Source organism: Microtus ochrogaster, chromosome 7 (assembly GCF_000317375.1).
Source record: "Microtus ochrogaster isolate Prairie Vole_2 chromosome 7, MicOch1.0, whole genome shotgun sequence".
NCBI lineage: Eukaryota > Metazoa > Chordata > Mammalia > Rodentia > Cricetidae > Microtus > Microtus ochrogaster.
Window position 1 is genome coordinate 73,056,913 of NC_022014.1, and position 17,095 is coordinate 73,074,007.

At 39.9% G+C, this 17,095-nt stretch overlaps 1 protein-coding gene across 3 annotated transcripts in view; it reads right to left on the minus strand.

Moving 5' to 3' along the window:
* The window catches only part of Abca9 (ATP binding cassette subfamily A member 9), a 73,653-nt gene that overhangs the window by 7,410 nt on the left and 49,148 nt on the right, over positions 1 to 17,095 (minus strand). For all 3 annotated transcript variants that reach the window (XM_005350663.3, XM_026780699.1, XM_026780700.1), the window contains 10 exons: positions 16,563 to 16,676; positions 13,071 to 13,190; positions 11,579 to 11,647; positions 10,386 to 10,477; positions 8,749 to 8,869; positions 7,483 to 7,600; positions 6,493 to 6,584; positions 3,285 to 3,445; positions 2,432 to 2,507; positions 490 to 584 (listed from right to left, as the gene is read on the minus strand). In XM_005350663.3, coding sequence (XP_005350720.1) covers positions 490 to 584; positions 2,432 to 2,507; positions 3,285 to 3,445; positions 6,493 to 6,584; positions 7,483 to 7,600; positions 8,749 to 8,869; positions 10,386 to 10,477; positions 11,579 to 11,647; positions 13,071 to 13,190; positions 16,563 to 16,676 — 1,058 coding nt within the window. The remainder of the gene's footprint in view (positions 1 to 489; positions 585 to 2,431; positions 2,508 to 3,284; positions 3,446 to 6,492; positions 6,585 to 7,482; positions 7,601 to 8,748; positions 8,870 to 10,385; positions 10,478 to 11,578; positions 11,648 to 13,070; positions 13,191 to 16,562; positions 16,677 to 17,095) is intronic.

Here is a 17,095-nt window from a genome sequence, read left to right on the forward strand (position 1 = left end):
AAAAAAAAAAAAAAAAAAAAAGTGCTAAACAGCAGGAGAATTAGTGAGAGAAGGCAGGGGAGGAAGTGAGGACTTCCTAGACCACATGATGATCATGATGTAGTCCACAAGGACACAACATGACCGATTTTAGCAATTTCACAAAGTAATTGACATACTGAGGACTCAGGGTTTTTATTTTCATCTCCATGACCACGTCATGCTGCTATTGCAGAGGATTTGAAATAATCAATTGAGTGGACTGTGTCCTATGCATACTGAGATCTAACAGAAAGAAAAAGATTTTTACAGTGCATGTTAGATGGAGGGACTATGTCTCTTGTTTTTGTATTACAAGCGTTAGCCAGAATATGAAACCGTGGACCTTTTCTATTAATGTTGCTTTTCCTGCTAAAGGATGAATAGCTTTACGCTTTTATGTAAACTATGTTTAAAGTCAGTATTGGAAAGCTACATAAATCCACATAAGTGTTGCTCCTGGGATCTCACCACATCTGCTGCTGCCCCTCAGGGTCCATCCCAGTTGATGGCTCATCTAGAAGCACCACAGATGGGTTCCCCAGGATGCTCAGCACGAAACAGAGCTGAAACAAGAGGGACAGTGCTGAGAGCCTTTATCATTTATTACAGGAGATAGCAATTGGTACTCAAGGTGTCAACCCCCCAGAAAATAATTTCTGGTGGAGAGAAACTCATTTTGCAAAGTCTATGAGATGTACAGACTCCAGAATATCCTGTCGCTTCTGCCTTGTAACTTTAAATGTGCTAATTGCATTCCTTCCCTAGTGGCTGTGGTTCCCCACAGACTGGATATAATGTGTGACTACCACATAAATACACACTCCAATCTTCTGGGCATTTTTATCTGTGGATTATCTTGAAGGTGGCTCTTCCTTAGCTGCGTTGTCTGTTTAATATTAATATTGCTAGCCTATACAGAGTCTTGATGAATAAAATAAATACAAGGAGATGCTGCCCAAGTCAGGTGTTACAAGTTTCCATTCAGAGCTGTCTTTGAGCACAGCTTGAGAAAACAGCTGTAGGGGTTGGAGAGATAGTGCAGGGGTTAAGAGCATTAGCTACTCTTTCAGAGGACTTGAGTTCAGTTCCCAGCACCCACATGGCAGTTCACAACTGTCTATAGCTCCTATTCCAGGGACCCTGACACCCTCACACAGACATACATGCAGGCAAAACCACCAACATACATAAAATATAAATAAATAAATAAATTGTTTTTAAAAAAGAAAAGAAAACAGCTGCAATTTCCCGAGCTGCCAAGATAGCCCTATACCATCAACCGATACAAAATTTCAAAATAGCCTCAGATCAGATCAGGGGTCCAGCTAATGGAGTTTAAGGTAAACTATTCACAGAAAAATATTTACAAGGATATGTAGCCAGCTGTGTGATTTGTTGAGCCAAGGTAAACAGTGCAAAGTAACCTAATTGTGGCCCAGGGACTGTAATTAACTCTTCACATGGATTCCCAACCTCAGTGTTATGGTCTTTGTTCAGACACCACGGGATAAGATTCCCTGACTGGCTAGGGCTAGCTACAAAATAGAAACCCACTTCATAGGCCCAAGAAAGAGTTGCAAGTCTCTTTCTTTTATAGTCAAGGGTTACATGCAGGCCAGAAAAATTGATCTTAAGTTATGCTTTTAGTGACAATGTGCCTCAGAGAGTTCTGAGTGGGATCCTCTGCGGTGCCCTCACCCCTTTCCCCAGCGCTCTGCTACACTTTCTCTGAGGACACATTTGTAAACAGTGAAAGTCTGGCCTTTATGACCGCTAACCACAAAATGTTTAAGATGTTTTATACACTCAGAAGAATAGGATATAGCACATCATTTCCTTATTTCTTTTAGCCTCCTTAGTAGTTTTGTTTTACAGGGCTACCTCTACAGATTAGATGACAGAAAGCCCCCTCCTTCTGTAGCCACAGTTTGCAGGCCACTAATTAGGGAGTTAACTGAACGGAAGTGCTACTCTTCGCCATGTGATAATCTGGATTTATTGCTCAAGACTATCAAGAAAACTCTGTTTCTTATCATTTACCTAAGAAATGGTATGTGACCTTCAGATGCCATGCCTGCAAGATTTTTGTGGGTCTTTCTAAGCTGTGTAGAACAAAGAGAAAGGGCAGAAATTAAAAGACACTGACAGAATTCAATATGACATAAACTGGCAGAGACTGGCAGAATCCATCATGAGAAACTAAGGAGTGTTGCCATCAACAAAAAGTGTACGCTTGACCCCTTCTTCACTCTGAAACCCCTCAGATTTAAAAAATCCTAAATTGGCGACTGTGTGGGGTTTTCCTCTGAGCCCTGCTTGCAGCTCAGAAGCTGGCTCTTTGGGGCTGCAGTAGGACAGCCTGTCTGTCATCAGCCTACAGAGTGGGATACTGAGCCCTCCCTGTACCTACCTTTCTCTTCACTCCCTCTGATAGGGTCTTTACTGGAGCCTTCAACTGGTCCTGCAGTTTGAGGGCATTCGCCAGTCTAAGAAAAACAATGAGTCACTCCTCATTAGGCGTGAGCAGGAAGAAAAGAAGCACGCAAACATAAACAATACTATAGTAGTAAAAAATTTAAAAGTCACTGGAGTTGGTCACAACTTTGATACCCCTCGGGTTATTACTATTGTTTAGCTATAGTTTTCTCACCAAGGGTTCACGCACTTATTTTTAGTGGGTAATGTTAGGAAACAGTGTGGACCCTTAAAAGCTATAGAGAAGAGGGAAATCCTAGAATAACAGGGCTCTGGTTTCAGAAGGACTCTAGAATCTTTATCTCTCTCTCTGGTTTCCTGTCTAACTGTATCCTCTCCCATTCAGAAACAATCCTGTACTGATCTCATTGCTATATGGCCCTCACCAGAGTCTAGACTGAAGGCTGACATCTCAAAATTTCACCTCCAAAATTGAGTTAAATAGATAAATCTCTTTTCTTCAAATGTAGCCAGACCCATGGGTTTCATTACAATAACACGAAGCTGGTTAATACTGATATATTATAGCCCATTTTGCTCAACATATTCTTATCTCCAGTATCCTTTTCCATATGAAAAAAAGAATCAGTAAACTTTTCTCTCTAGGCTTAAAGTAAGAGAAAATAACAACAGTGAACTGGATTCCCAGTTCACACCCTAGTTGGGGATGACCAAGTCTCTCACAACACGTGGTCACTAGCTAGAATCCCCCTCTTTAATTTAGTGTGAATGCTATTAATAATATGCCACCCTCCTAAGCATGGAGTGAGTATGGCTTCTCCACGTACCGTGTAATAGCGACCGTGGCATCCTTTTTCTTTAGCCCTTTCACGGCGGCGAACACTTCCAGGTGCTCCTTCACTGTCAGGACGGGCCACAGCAAGTTTTCCTGAGGACAGTACCCCAAGAAGCCGAGGGTGGTACCTTCACTGCACCCTTTCAAAAATACCTACACAGAAGAAAACCTTTCTCAAGTTCTATTCAACTGTGTGTGTGTGTGAGCGCACATGTAAATGATACTAAATGATGTGTTCTTCATGCACCTGGGTACTAAGAGCTTAACAGTAAAAAATACAACTGCTTCAACAGGAAAAATTAGTTTATTCCAGGGATGAGCTCCTGCATACTTTGTCTAAACCTAAGTGGTCATAAGTGGTCAGATCCAGACACATATTCATGTGAGCAATGCTATTATATGTACATCTATCCATCTATCTAATTACATATATATGTGTATGGTCATGAAGCAATGATAATTAAAGAAGAGACCATGAGTTTGAGAGGTAGGGCTGGAACATGGGAGAAGTTGGAGAGGTGGAGGAAGGGGCAGGAATGATGTACTCACTGAGCTCATGTGTGAAGTTCACGCAAAAACTATTAAATGTTTAGAGTTTGATGTGGGATTCCCCTCTGCATGCTGTGAATACCATTGATTAATGAAGAAACTGTCTTGAGCCCCTGATAGGGCAGAACTTAGCTTGGTGGGGAAAACTAAACTGAATGCTGGAAGCAAGGTGGCAGAGTCAGGAAGAGGCCATGGAGCCGCTGGAGACAGACATGCTGAAACTTTGTTGGTAGGCGACGACCTTGTGGTGATGCACAGATTAATGGAGATGGGTTAAATTAAGATGTAAGAGTTAGCAAATAAGAAGCTAGAGCTAACAGGCCAAGCAGTGATTTAATTAATACAGTTTCTGTGTGATTATTTTGGAGCTGAGCAGTCAGGAACAAACAAATGGCCTCCTCCAACAAGAGTTGAGTAATCTTTTAGTTCTGGGGAAGTTATGAATCTCTCAATAATTTAAAGGCAAATATTCCACACTACTATATCTTAGTATCATAGTGTAGACTTTATGACAAAATCCGTCACCATAGTTAAAGTTAAGATTGTTTATTTGGTGACTTATTACTTGGGTCCTTTCACTGATCCAAGTGTTCACAACAATGGATATGTGGTAAGTGTTCTGTTCCCCAGTAGGGCAGAGGTTTTCAGTGAAGAGCAATCCTCTTCTCAGGGTACATATCACACTATCTAGAGACACATAGGGTTACTTGTCACAACTGTGTTCATTTCTGTACTGGAAAGGGGATTACTGGCATCTAGTGGGTAAAAACCATAGTTGCTTATAAATACTCTATACACAACATTTATTCCATTCACTCTGCCGTTAGTTCTAAAGTCGAGCAACCCTGAAGCAACTAATAGAGAAAAAAACCCTTAGCAATGTATCTACTACTTAAGAACTAATACAATGGTGATATTTATTATTCTGATGAGACCAGCACTGTGCTGTGTGCGTGATAGCTAGTGTGTACTCAGTGACCCTATGTATTGGAACTAAGCGTTTAATAGATCTTAAGTTACGTTATCCTCAAAAGTTCCTAGAGTTATCTGTATCTCTATTAGATATGTGAACCTAGTGCATTTCAGTGTTAAGAAGTTTGCACAAAGGTCACAGAAGGTAAACTTGGGGAGTGAAACTAGGATCAACTTTTAGAACCTAAGGCCTTGACCTTGATTCTCTGTTACTATCTCTCTCTGGTACAAAAGAGGAAAAGAAAACAAGTTAACTTGGCTTTGAAGACCTTTAATCCTAGAAAGAAACCAGAAAATAAATAAGTTGAAACATAAGTGGAGTGATGACAGCCTCCACTTAATGCTTTTGTGAAAATACATGCATCTAATACACAAATTCATAAAGTGAATAATTTAGGCACTCAAAGGCTCTTTGAGCAAATGAGATTTAGAGCAATAGGAAGGGGATAGCCAAGCTTCTGGAGATTGCTCTGTCCACTAGGAACTCAAATCTGCACATCCTACAGTGAGAAGAGCCAGGGCCAATCTAAGAGGCAGAGAGAGAGAAAGGCAGTTGGCATAGCCCACACTGTGTTAAGCTGTCTGCAGCCATGATAGAAATTATATCACTACGGTAAGAGTTTGTATTGGCACAGCCCACACTGTGTTAAGGCATCTGCAGCCATGGTAGAGCATGGACTACTGTGGTAAGAGTTTGTATTGGCACAGCCCATACTGTGCTAAGCTGTCTGCAGCCATGGTAGAGTATGGACCATTATGGTAATCAGGAGAGTGACATGCTTTTGTTTGCATTTTTAAAGGACTGCTCCAGTAGCTGCATCAGGCAAGAGTGAAAACAAAAGGCCAATTCATGAAATAGCTTTAGCAGTCAGATCACATGGCAACAGCATGTTCCTCTGAAGTCGTGACTCTGGTTTCCGTCCATCATTTATCTCATATGGCCTAGAAAAGTGCAACTTATATACAATCTAGGATTTTATATGAGAGTGTGGACAATTGGGTTGCTTGTCTCTAAAGACTGTCATCTTAGGAAACGAGGTTTCCTGCACAGCTTCAGGGTGGCACTTTGAGAACATCAGTACGACTCCAGTAGCATCTGACACTGCCAACATTTCTGCCAGTGGAGACATCATCCACCTTCTGGCCAGATTTATCTCAGTTATGACCAGAAAGTGTTGCTGACTGTCTTCTTTGCGCAGACACCTGTGGCCTCTGGCTACACAAGAGCCAAGTAGCCTTTAATTACATCAAGGAAGCAGAGAATAGTATTAAATATGGGGCTTCTTGACTGTAACCACATTACCAAGGTTTGTTTGGGTTTTAACAGAGGTCTTTAGTATAATGCTGGGTGAGAAAACTCAGTTTACCAAGTTCTTGGGATAAATAACAAAGCAATGGTGTCTTCATGAAAGTATTTATGATTGTGTGTATGTTTGTTTATAATGTATAAAAGTAATTTCATTAGTATTCTCTACTCAAGGGCACTGTACTGATAAGATTAGCCCTTCTTAAAAATTACTTTTTGCATCAAGTAGAAAGAATTTAATCAATCATCTTCAATGCATATCACTATAATTGATTGAGGACAAACTATGTATTTTTAGGTTGCCATGAATAATCACTGCAAAATGCTTGTTCTACTCAACATTATGGAACATATTTCTTTGTGTATTACTGACCTGCCCTGCGGTTGGTTTTGTGTCTCCGGTTATCATACTAATCGTTGTACTTTTACCAGCTCCATTGTGTCCTAAGAGCCCCAGAACTTCACCTGAAAGAAACAGGAATATTCAAGAACAGGCAAATAATTTCACAAAATAAAACTAAATACAACTTGTGAACTCTTTCTGTAGAGAGGTGCTACACAAAATGTACTATGCTCTCTCTCTCTCTCTCTCTCTCTCTCTCTCTCTCACACACACACACACACACACACACACACACACACATGATGTCATTACTAGTTTCATCTTACAGGGGAGATATCTGAGTCTTAAAGAATGCAGATAACTTGCTTAAGATAGGTTACTAAGAGACTGAGTTGGAATTTCAAAGAGCACTTGCTGCAGCTATGTCCACAGCAAACCCTATTTTCTTTCTTCAGATAGGTTCTTCCTATGCAGTTCTGACGGCCCTGGAACTCATGTATAATTGAGTGGCCTTGAACTTGTTACAATATTCTTGCTTTAGACTCCCAAGTTCTGGCATTATAGGCATAAATTGTTATGCCTAGTTATCATAAACTATTTGTTAAGAATGAAATATGCACTACTGTGACTCAGTCCTATCTATTATGAAAGATTTCAATTTATCCCTATGCCAAGACTTAGAATGTATCTCATTGGTAGAATGTTTGCCTACTAGAATTCATGAGGCCCTGGCTTTATCCTCAATACTTAAAAAAAACCATTTGAAATACTTAATAATTAAATTCAATCTATACTATCCTTTTGACCTCTTGCAGTGGGTTTTAAAGAGAAAGGCTGTAACACGCTCTTCCTTTGCAAAGGAAACCCATTATTACTAAAACAGTTATAATAACTCCTGGTGAGCCAGCTGCCTTTCAGTGTTCACCAACAGAGGATTCCAGTCTGACACTCGTTGCCCCTTAGAAAGACCCAGGCTTCAGTGCCCCCAGCAGCTCTAGGGACAGAACTGTGGTTCCCAACCTTTTTTAACACAGAAGGAGATGTTCCTTGTGGCGATCTTTTTCTTTGTTTTGGAGAAGCATTTTTTCTTTTTGCCTGCATACTCCTTCCGTAGACAGCTAGCAATGATGACTGGCTTCTGTAAAGAGAGATGAACATCAGTCTTCTCACTTGCCACCAAGAGACTTCTTTACACCCCTTCACCAGGACTTTCCTTGCATAGAATCGTGAGTGAAACCACTCTTGACAGAAGCTGTTGTTTTCAAGTGAACTCCGCCACGTTCCTCTGTGGGTATTTGATTTGCAGTGCTGTGTGTGATTTGTTTTTGCTATTCTACAGAGAATTGGAATGAGGCCCCTCACATAACCAATGAGTTAACACACACACACACACATACACACACACAGAGAAACAGGCACACACACATAAATACACACAAACCCCCAGACACAGGCACAGAAACAGGAACTCACACAGACATAAAAACACACACATAAACAGACACATAATACACAAATACACAGAGAGAGAGAAACAGGCACACACACATAAATACACACAAACACACAGAAACAGGCACACACAGAGACATAACACACACACATAAACAGGCACATACATACATACACAAACATTCTCACACAGAGAGAAACAGGCACACAGATACACAGAGAAACAGGCACACACACATAAATACAAGAACACACAGACACAGATGCAGGCACAGGGGAACTCTCTTCTGAACTGTTTACAACTAGCTTAACTTGGCTTATAAAACTCATAAAAGTTGGGGCTGGAGAGATGCTCAATGGTTAAAAGCCCTTGTAGAGGACTTGAGTTTGGTTTCTGGTGCCCATACTAGGTGGCTCGGAACTGCCTGTAACTCCAGTTCTAGGGGAATCTGATGCCCTGATTTGGCTACTAGAATTTGTGGGCATCTATGTAAAATGATGTTCATACATACACTCAGGCAATATATGTACACATAAAATACAAACAGTTCTTTCAAAGAAAGTCATTAAGATCTTTAATTTTCTAATGTTTGACTGTATGTATCAAACTGTGACTCTGAAAAATAAATTAATAAATTGGTGTGTGTGTGTGTGTTCCCTTTGTTTTCATAGATCATAGGCACTGCTTACCTTCTGACATCACATAATGAACTGTAAGAGTGGAAGAGCCCTCCTCCCCCATCAGACTTTTAAGAGAATTAAGATTGGGATGTTTCTTGCCAAGCTGGCAGAATTGTTTGTGGAAGAAAGGAAGAATGTTTTTATGAGCACCACCTCGTTCATCTGTAGCGCAGTCACAGCATCTGCCGTTCTCGTTCTTTCCATCTGAACATCTTCATCCTCTTCTCCAGGCTCTTCTGGGTTTGGGAAAGCATGACAGCTTCTTGGGGAAATTCTAAAACCCAAACAGCAGGTTAAACTTATCAGTTGTTGAAATTGATGGACTGGACTTCGGTTTTATACTCGAATGTGTACCTTTCAAATACCTTCATTCTTTCTACCAAGGAGTCAAACGATTCTGCTCCTATCCATTCTTGCTAGTTACGTAAATATAGTTCTCATAATCATTGATGACATTTTTTTCCCCTTCAACTTGCAAAGCAGCACACTCCCACAGTCAGGAATGTGAAGGCATCTTTCCTTGAGGAAAGAAATCTCTAGAATGAAGTTGGGGTATATTTTACGACTTTCAAGCTCAATAACAATGAAGGACCAGGGAGCCCTAGAAATTAGGAACATATCCTAGTCAGTCCAGGATGTCTCATCAGCATCCCAGTGTCCATTCAGATACCTGGTGTGCTGTCCCTTAAGAATGTGTCAGTCAGACCTTCCTGCTGCTGTCAAACAAGACCTTTAATCAATCATAACAGAGTCGGCTGATTTTTCTCTCCCTCAGGTCACCTTAATTTCTATGCTTGGTTGGTTTCCCTAAAACATGTTGTCATCTGGCCACTCTTTTTTTTAATTTTTAATCAAATGTGGATTTGAGTTTGATTTTTTATTTTATAGGAAGGAAAAGCTAGGTGTGTGGTGGTGGCTTGAATGAAAATGTTCTTTATAGGCCTAGATACTTGAATGCTTAGTCATCAGATAGTGAAACTGTTTTGGAAGGACTAGAGGGCGTGGTCTTGCTGGAGTAGGTGTGTCACTAAGGGTAGGCTTTGAGGTCTCAAAAACCCAAGCCATGTGCAGTCTCCCTCTCTATGTCTCTGCCTGCTGCCTGTGCATCAGGATGTAAATGTCTCAATTAGTGCCCCAGTGCCACGCCCAGATGCTTCCCACCATGTTAATCATGTACTAACCCTCTAAAACTGTAAGTGAGCCTCCGAGCAGGTGCTTTCTCTTCTAAGAGTTGCCTAAGTTATGGTGTCTCTTCAAAGAAACAGAATAGTAACTAAGTGTGCAAAACGCAGTTTTCAATACTTTTCCCATACTTCCCTATTTCAGTGTCTTCCAATATCCAGCTTCACTTTTATTTCCTGAAATCCTCCAACACAAGCCTTTAAATGTGCCCCAATTGTCTCCTCAAGTCTGTGGGGGAAAGGGCCTGCATCCTGCCTCTTAACCATTGTCTTATTGCTCAATGTATTTCCTTCTTGGATGTCAACACGTATCCAATTGCTTATTTGTATTTGTCCATTCTTTCAAAGATACCACCTCTTGTATATGACTTCAGTGTACCAGTGAAATTTCCATTTCTTCTCATGTGTCAGGGTCTTATGTATGCTAATGTCAGGTTTCCCGCTAGACTGTAAGATCACAAATTATAATAGTTTTTGCCTATAACTCAGGTCCTTAAAATACAATGATGGGTTGTTCCCCCCCCACCTTGATTAATTAATGTAGGCATGTTAAAATGTCTAAAGAATAAAGATTAAATGAAACACAAAATTCTATTTGAATGCTTTCACCTGAACACAGGGTCCATTCTCAGCAATTTCTTTCTGGAATACCTTTCCAGACAGCGCAGAACAAAAAAGAAAAGGAGAAAATGGAAGTAAGGCTAGGGACAGAGAAAGAAAGATAAAATTAGCTTCATCATAATAAATATAATTGCTTTCATATTGGAGTTGATTCAATGAGACTGATCATCTATAAAATGGCATCTGGTAACATTCTCACAAACCTGAATTTGATATTGTCGGAAGCTGCCAAAGTTAGTGCTTCTGTTACTCAAAGAAGGAATAACATGAACATAATAATAGCAGGCCAGGGAGAAAGTGCAGTTGATAAAGATGCTTGTCGCCAAGCCTGATGACCAAAGTTCAGTACCCAGGACCCACATGGTGGAAGGGGAAAATGACTCCCACAAGGTATTCTTTGACTTCGGCATGCATGCCATAGCATGCACCCTCCCCCAAGTAAATAGATAAATAAATAAATAAATAAATAAATAAATAAATATAAAATGCCAACATAGTAGTAATGAGTTAATACAAGTCCTGCTAATGCTGTTCAGAGTTGTCATCAAATGATCGCTGTCATCTTAGTGTGTGTGTATGTGTGTGTGTGTGTGTGTGTGTGTGGTGTTACTTCTTATGCCCCAAATTTCCACATAATTTTTAATTTGTTCAAACTGAAAGAAACATTAAAAAATGTACAAATGTCCTGTTGCTGTCCTGTGTTGTGGAGTTCCTGAAGGTTCGGTCTGCAAGTCAAGCTCCTGCATGTGCTTCAGCAGGTTGCAAATGGGGTGGATGTTGGGACATGCCAAGTCATAACTCTGGTTCTGGGTCTGGGCAGCTGCTGAGTCCTAGTGAGGACCCAGCATCAACAGCTTCATAGAAACCAGAGGGCTCCAACCAGACCAATGACTCTTTGCAATGAATACTTGCAAGTAAAGATACATGGATAAAGGGGTTTGCTACGTGACTCAATGTGTCACATTGAAACTTCCATGATGAGATTTCTAATCTCCCCCTTTTTCCCCACTTAAATTTTGTTTTATATTGGGGGAGGCAGAGGGCAGGTGCAAAGGGACTGGGAAATGGATGAGATCAAGATGCACACTGTAAAAGACAGAGGATAAATGCAGAGAAAGTAATAAAAAATGTACAAGTGTGTCTCCTAGTGCAAAATCATTAGAAAGGAAATGCCATCTTACTATGAACAATGCCAGAAACATGACTTGAGATTCTGAGGCTCCTAAGTAATCCATAGAGTCATAAGAAATCTGCAAAAGGAGAAGACATGTTGACATGAAGATTCCCGTTCATAATTCATCCTTTCTGCAATGAACCCATGTAACCCGGGTACTGGGTGGAGTCTGTTTCTGACCATGGTAGTTTGTCCTTGTTCCTCAGTGTTTCCATGAACTTGAGTTTGTCCCCAGGCCAGGAGGCAGGGTATTGTTCTGTGCAACACTGGGAGTGAGCAAGATTGTGGGTGGTGCAGGCAGGGCCCTGAAGACACCAGCAAGTCTTTCTAAAGCTAACCCTCTCTGTGAGCTTTATTTGTAAACAGAATATCACCACATTCATGTATTTCTTCTGGTATCAAAATGCTAATCCTGCCTCGCATATGTCACACACAGGTAATGACTGTCGACAGCAACCTCTCCACTTGTACATGCATGCTGATGGTTTTCACCCGGCTTTTCAGAGTTTACTCCCTGGATAATGGTCCTCTCCCTTACTATGAGAAATTTCCTATTTCACATCAGCGCAGTATGAGGCTTCTTAGGAAAAATGAATTAAAAACATTGACCCTCTTCCTGATTCACCTGTTCATCACTTCTGCTATCTTGACAGAAAACGCACAGGCATACTTGCCGATAGACACTACCAGCGCTTGCTCACCTAACAGTCTCTACCAGGCTCATTTAGTAAAGCTGATGCTTCCATCAAAACGGACACTGCTGACGTCACCAGCGGCCTTCACGTCCTTAGACGGAATGGTCTTTTCCCAGTTGCCATTCTTCTGGACTGTTCAGTAGCAGTCGGTGGCTTAATCGGTCTTTACATATGGAAACATTCCTATTTCACTCCTGGAAACTGACACTTAGCTACTGAGGCACGGGGATGTGACATTCTCTAGTGAGCCATTTCTCTGGCTCCTGTCCACACTGATTTACTCACTCTTCCTCTCTCCCAACCTCTAAAGTTTGGAGTGCAAGGTCAAGTCTTGGCTCTCTTTTTAGTTGAACTTCTATCTGCTGTGTAAGCTATATTACTCAGTTATACTGTTGTTACCAACACCCATAAACTGGATAAATCTCATGTATCTTAGTCTCCCCATAGGCTAGACTCCAGGTCAATATATGCAACCTGGCTGTTGTGTGCTCCTTTTCGTGCGATGCATCCTACTATGAACAGAAGAGGGACTTTCCTTTTGACTCATAGTAGGCTCCCAGGAATGAAGACTGTGAAATGCTACTAGTCTGGAGTTGCCTTTGGGCTTCCTGAACCAGGGCAGGACTTTCTACTAACAGAGAGCATGGCTGGACCCTCTGCACGTTCTACAGACATCACTTCCTGAGAATCACAGCTTCAAACATTGGCACGCTAGGAACTGACTTGCCCTGTGTTTCTCATCTCCAAGGCTTCCTTTGCTGGCTTTGCACTTGATGATGGTAGGAGGAGGAGAAAAGGACTTACCTCAGAAAAAATGAATAGAGAGCCAATCAGTGTGAAGGGCGGAATCAAAAGGGTACTGAATAGGAGCCCTAGAAACCCATACACATTTATCTCATTAGCAATTAAGGAGAAGCTGGTGACCTGAAATGAAAGCACAGTATGGAGTCACTGAAGCGTAGTGATATGAGCTACAGCTTATTTTCAAAAGAGAGCAGGAATTCATCTCCTCAGTGTTCCTATTATAGATTTCTACCTCATGCAACAGAGCAATGCCATCATACTTTCCCCTTTGTGTCACAAGCTAAGTCATACTTTTATTGGAAGGCATTTGTTGTTAGGAGCCGCTTGTTGGTTCCTGGCTGCTCAGCCCCGAAATAATCACACAGAAACTATATTATTTAAACCACTGCTTGGCCCATTAGCTCTAGATTCTTATTGGCTAACTTTTACATCTTAATTTAACCCATCTCCATTAATTTGTGCATCACCACAAGTTTGTGACCTACCAGCAAAGTTTTAGCACGTCTGTTTCCAGTGGTGGCTCCATGGCTTCTCACTGACTCTGCCTCCTTTCTCCCAGCATTCAGTTTAGTTTTCCCTGCCTACCTAAGTTCTGCCCTATCAATAGGCCAAGGCAGTTTCTTTGTTCACCAATGGTATTCACAGCATACAGAGGGAAATCCCACATCGGGCATTGCTTTTCAGTGTTTATAAATCCAGATTTTGATGATGGCATTCTTTGGTCATTTACTTCTATGTACTTTTTTTTTACTTCAGCATAAATCTTAGATATCTTTCTAAGTCTAAGGAGACTGGCTATTAATTTTTATAGCTGGATATTTCCTTGATTGAATATGTCAGAGTTTATAGTTTTGTCTTCAAAATTTTGTTATTGTATTTTTTGGTCATATTAATTGTGGTATACCTTAATATTTTTCATATTGATGCTTTCAGTGTTGGAGATTAAAATCTTTTTATTAAGTTTCCCATTCCTATTATTATTTTATGTGTACAGGATTTTATTTTTGCCTATGTGTACGTCTACATACCATGTGAATGCCTAGTACTTGGGGAGGCCAAAAGAGGATGTTGGATTCCCTGGGATTTAAGTTATAGACAGTTGTGAGCCACCATGTAAGTCCTTTGGAAGAGAAGGCAGCACTTTTAACCATTCAGCCATCTGTTCACCTCCCCAAAATTAAAATCTTCTTGGGCAATTAAAAAAATCAACAGTTGTCAAAAATATTTTCAAAACATTCGTGACATTCTGTTCCTCTAAAAAGCCATGACTGGAGTGTGCATGATGCTATGCCTCAATCATTCAAGGTGTTCTAGTCAACTATTGTAGCTTTCACTGTCCAACTGCCAACACCAAATGAGTAATTCATAGTCTTAACATTTAATATGGGATTTTCCATTGGCTTCTCACATCTATGCTCTATTCATGTTTGTTTTTTCCCGGGCATGTTTCAGAAACCATGTGATGTTTCCTCAACATATGTGATTTCCACATTTATTTTGATAGTTGCTAATACTCTATCAACATTGCATTCTAGAATCAGTCATTGTTGGTTATTATTCTTTTTGAAATATTTAGATATTTTTACTCTTTGAAAGTTACCATACATTTATACACTATATGCTGATCATATGCACCCAATACTACCTTTTCCTCCTTCTAGTACCATACTTAATATCCTCTTATTGTTTGTTATTATTATTCTTTTAAGTTTCTTCTAAGCCAGACAAGCTTAATTAATCCCAGAACTCAGGATGTAGAGGCAGTCAGATCTCTGTGAGTTTGAGGCCAGCCTGGTCTACAGAGTGGGTTCCAGGACAGCAAAAGCTACACAGAGAAACTCTGTCTTGAAAAACCATAAAAAAAATGAAAAGTTCTTCTAGGCTGGTTTTACTGTCTTTTTGTCTAGAACACTATCCTTTGTCTAAGTAGATATACCAACAGTTTTCATAGACATGCACACATGTGCACATGTATACATGCATAGGTCCCTTCCCACCTGAACACTCACACACATACACACACACACATATGCACACACAGGTACACGTGTAGAACTGGACTGAACCTACAGCATTACTCATGCAAAGCAAGGGCTCTATCACTAAGCTCCAGACCCATTAATATTATCTTTCCCAATTTTAAAATCATTTTCCAAAAGGAACAATACTCTTTATGTTATTTTAACTGTATAAGGGTTTAAATATGTTATCTCTTTTTCAAAATTTTATTTAATCTCCAGGGACATTTTGTATTAGAGTTTATTCTTATTGCTGTATAGTCTGCAGGTCTTGTTGAAGTTACATGTATTTACCATTATGATGTATTTACCATTATGAATTATGGTACTATACAAAACAGGTCATTGCCATAAAAGTTCTCCAAGCTAACCTACTCATCTTTCTACCTCCAAAATTCTTGGCACCAACTAAACTTTTTACTATTTTTATAGTTTTTCTGGAATAGCATGTAATTGAAATCATGATATGTAGCCTTTTCATGTTGTCTTTAAATTTATTTCTTGTCTTTCCAGGGATTGACAGCTCACTTCTCTTTAGAACTGAATAATATTCTATCACATAGATATACTTTCATTTATTTAACCATTTATCATCTTGATATATTTTGGTTAGCTCTATACTTGGGCAATTATTAATAAAGCTGCTATAAACATTTGTGAAATTTTTGTGCGTACTGAGGAGTTTTATTTGATTTTGTTTTAAAGAACCTATATAAGAAATCAACCCCTTGAGTTTATGTTGCTGTAAACAACTAATTTACAAAATATGCCAAAGGTAAGTATATAAAAATTCCTAAGAATTCTACTGCTAGGTTTGTATCCCTGACTACATATATGCATGTATACAAATGTGTCAAAGTATATACAATACTGACTTTCTGCAGTATTATTAATAATAGCCCCAAACAGGAAGCCATTTGATAGACATCAGCAATGGAAAAAAATCAATGGATGGATATATATATCAATGGTATAATATATCAATGGAAAGAAATGAATGGCTGTGAGGTAGAAATCTCTACCTCCCGGATCCCTCAAGCTCTGTAGACATACACCCACACATATAGTACAATATCCATAGATTTATGATTATCTTAGAGCAATTAAGATTTTGTAAAAAGAATTATTAATTTGCCATTCTGCTTAGTGCAATGATGGAAATATATGGTCCTTGGGGCTGGGGAGGCTTTAGTGTTTAAGAGCTCCTGTTGCCTTTCAAGAGGACCCAGCTTCATTTCTCAGGCGTACATGGCCTTTCACAACCATCTTCAACTCCAGTTCCAAGGGATCTGATGTCCTCTTCTGAACTCCACCGGCACAGGTACACATACACACAAGCAGGCAAAACACTCATACACATAATAGAAAATAATGAAGTCCAAAACAGATTTTAAGTAAAATAAAATACATGCTCCTAGATTTATTCACGAAAGCTAAAAATAAAACAAGAAGGCAGCATCATATGCATACTTACAACCAAGAAGAAAAATGACCAAACGCCACTATTTTTTCTGCCATTACGAAAAACGAATGAAATTATGTATGTTAGGAAAATAAGGGATGATGCATATCCAATACTGCACAGGGTCTGAAAACAGAAACATTCAGGTTACATCGGCGACTACCACTTTGGAGAGTATTCATAATTACTCCTCAACTCTTCAAAATAACAGCATAGGCAATTTGAAGTTCTTTGGTTTAACAATTACAATACTGGTGGGGGAGGCTAGGCAGGAATAGAGGGAATGAAAAGGCCCCCCTGCTGCTGTCTCCTTTCTAGGCATCATTTGAGACATGAGTACATGTCTGCTTCCTCTCAAATGAATGGCCTAACTGATGATTGCTGATACCTGGTACATAAGGAATTTCCCCATCAAGATCCCATCAAAATTTTTCACAGAGCTGGAGAAGACAATAATCAACTTCATATGGAAAAACAAAAAACCCAGGATAGCCAAACCAATTTTATACAATAAAGGATTGACTGGAGGCATTACTATCCCTGAC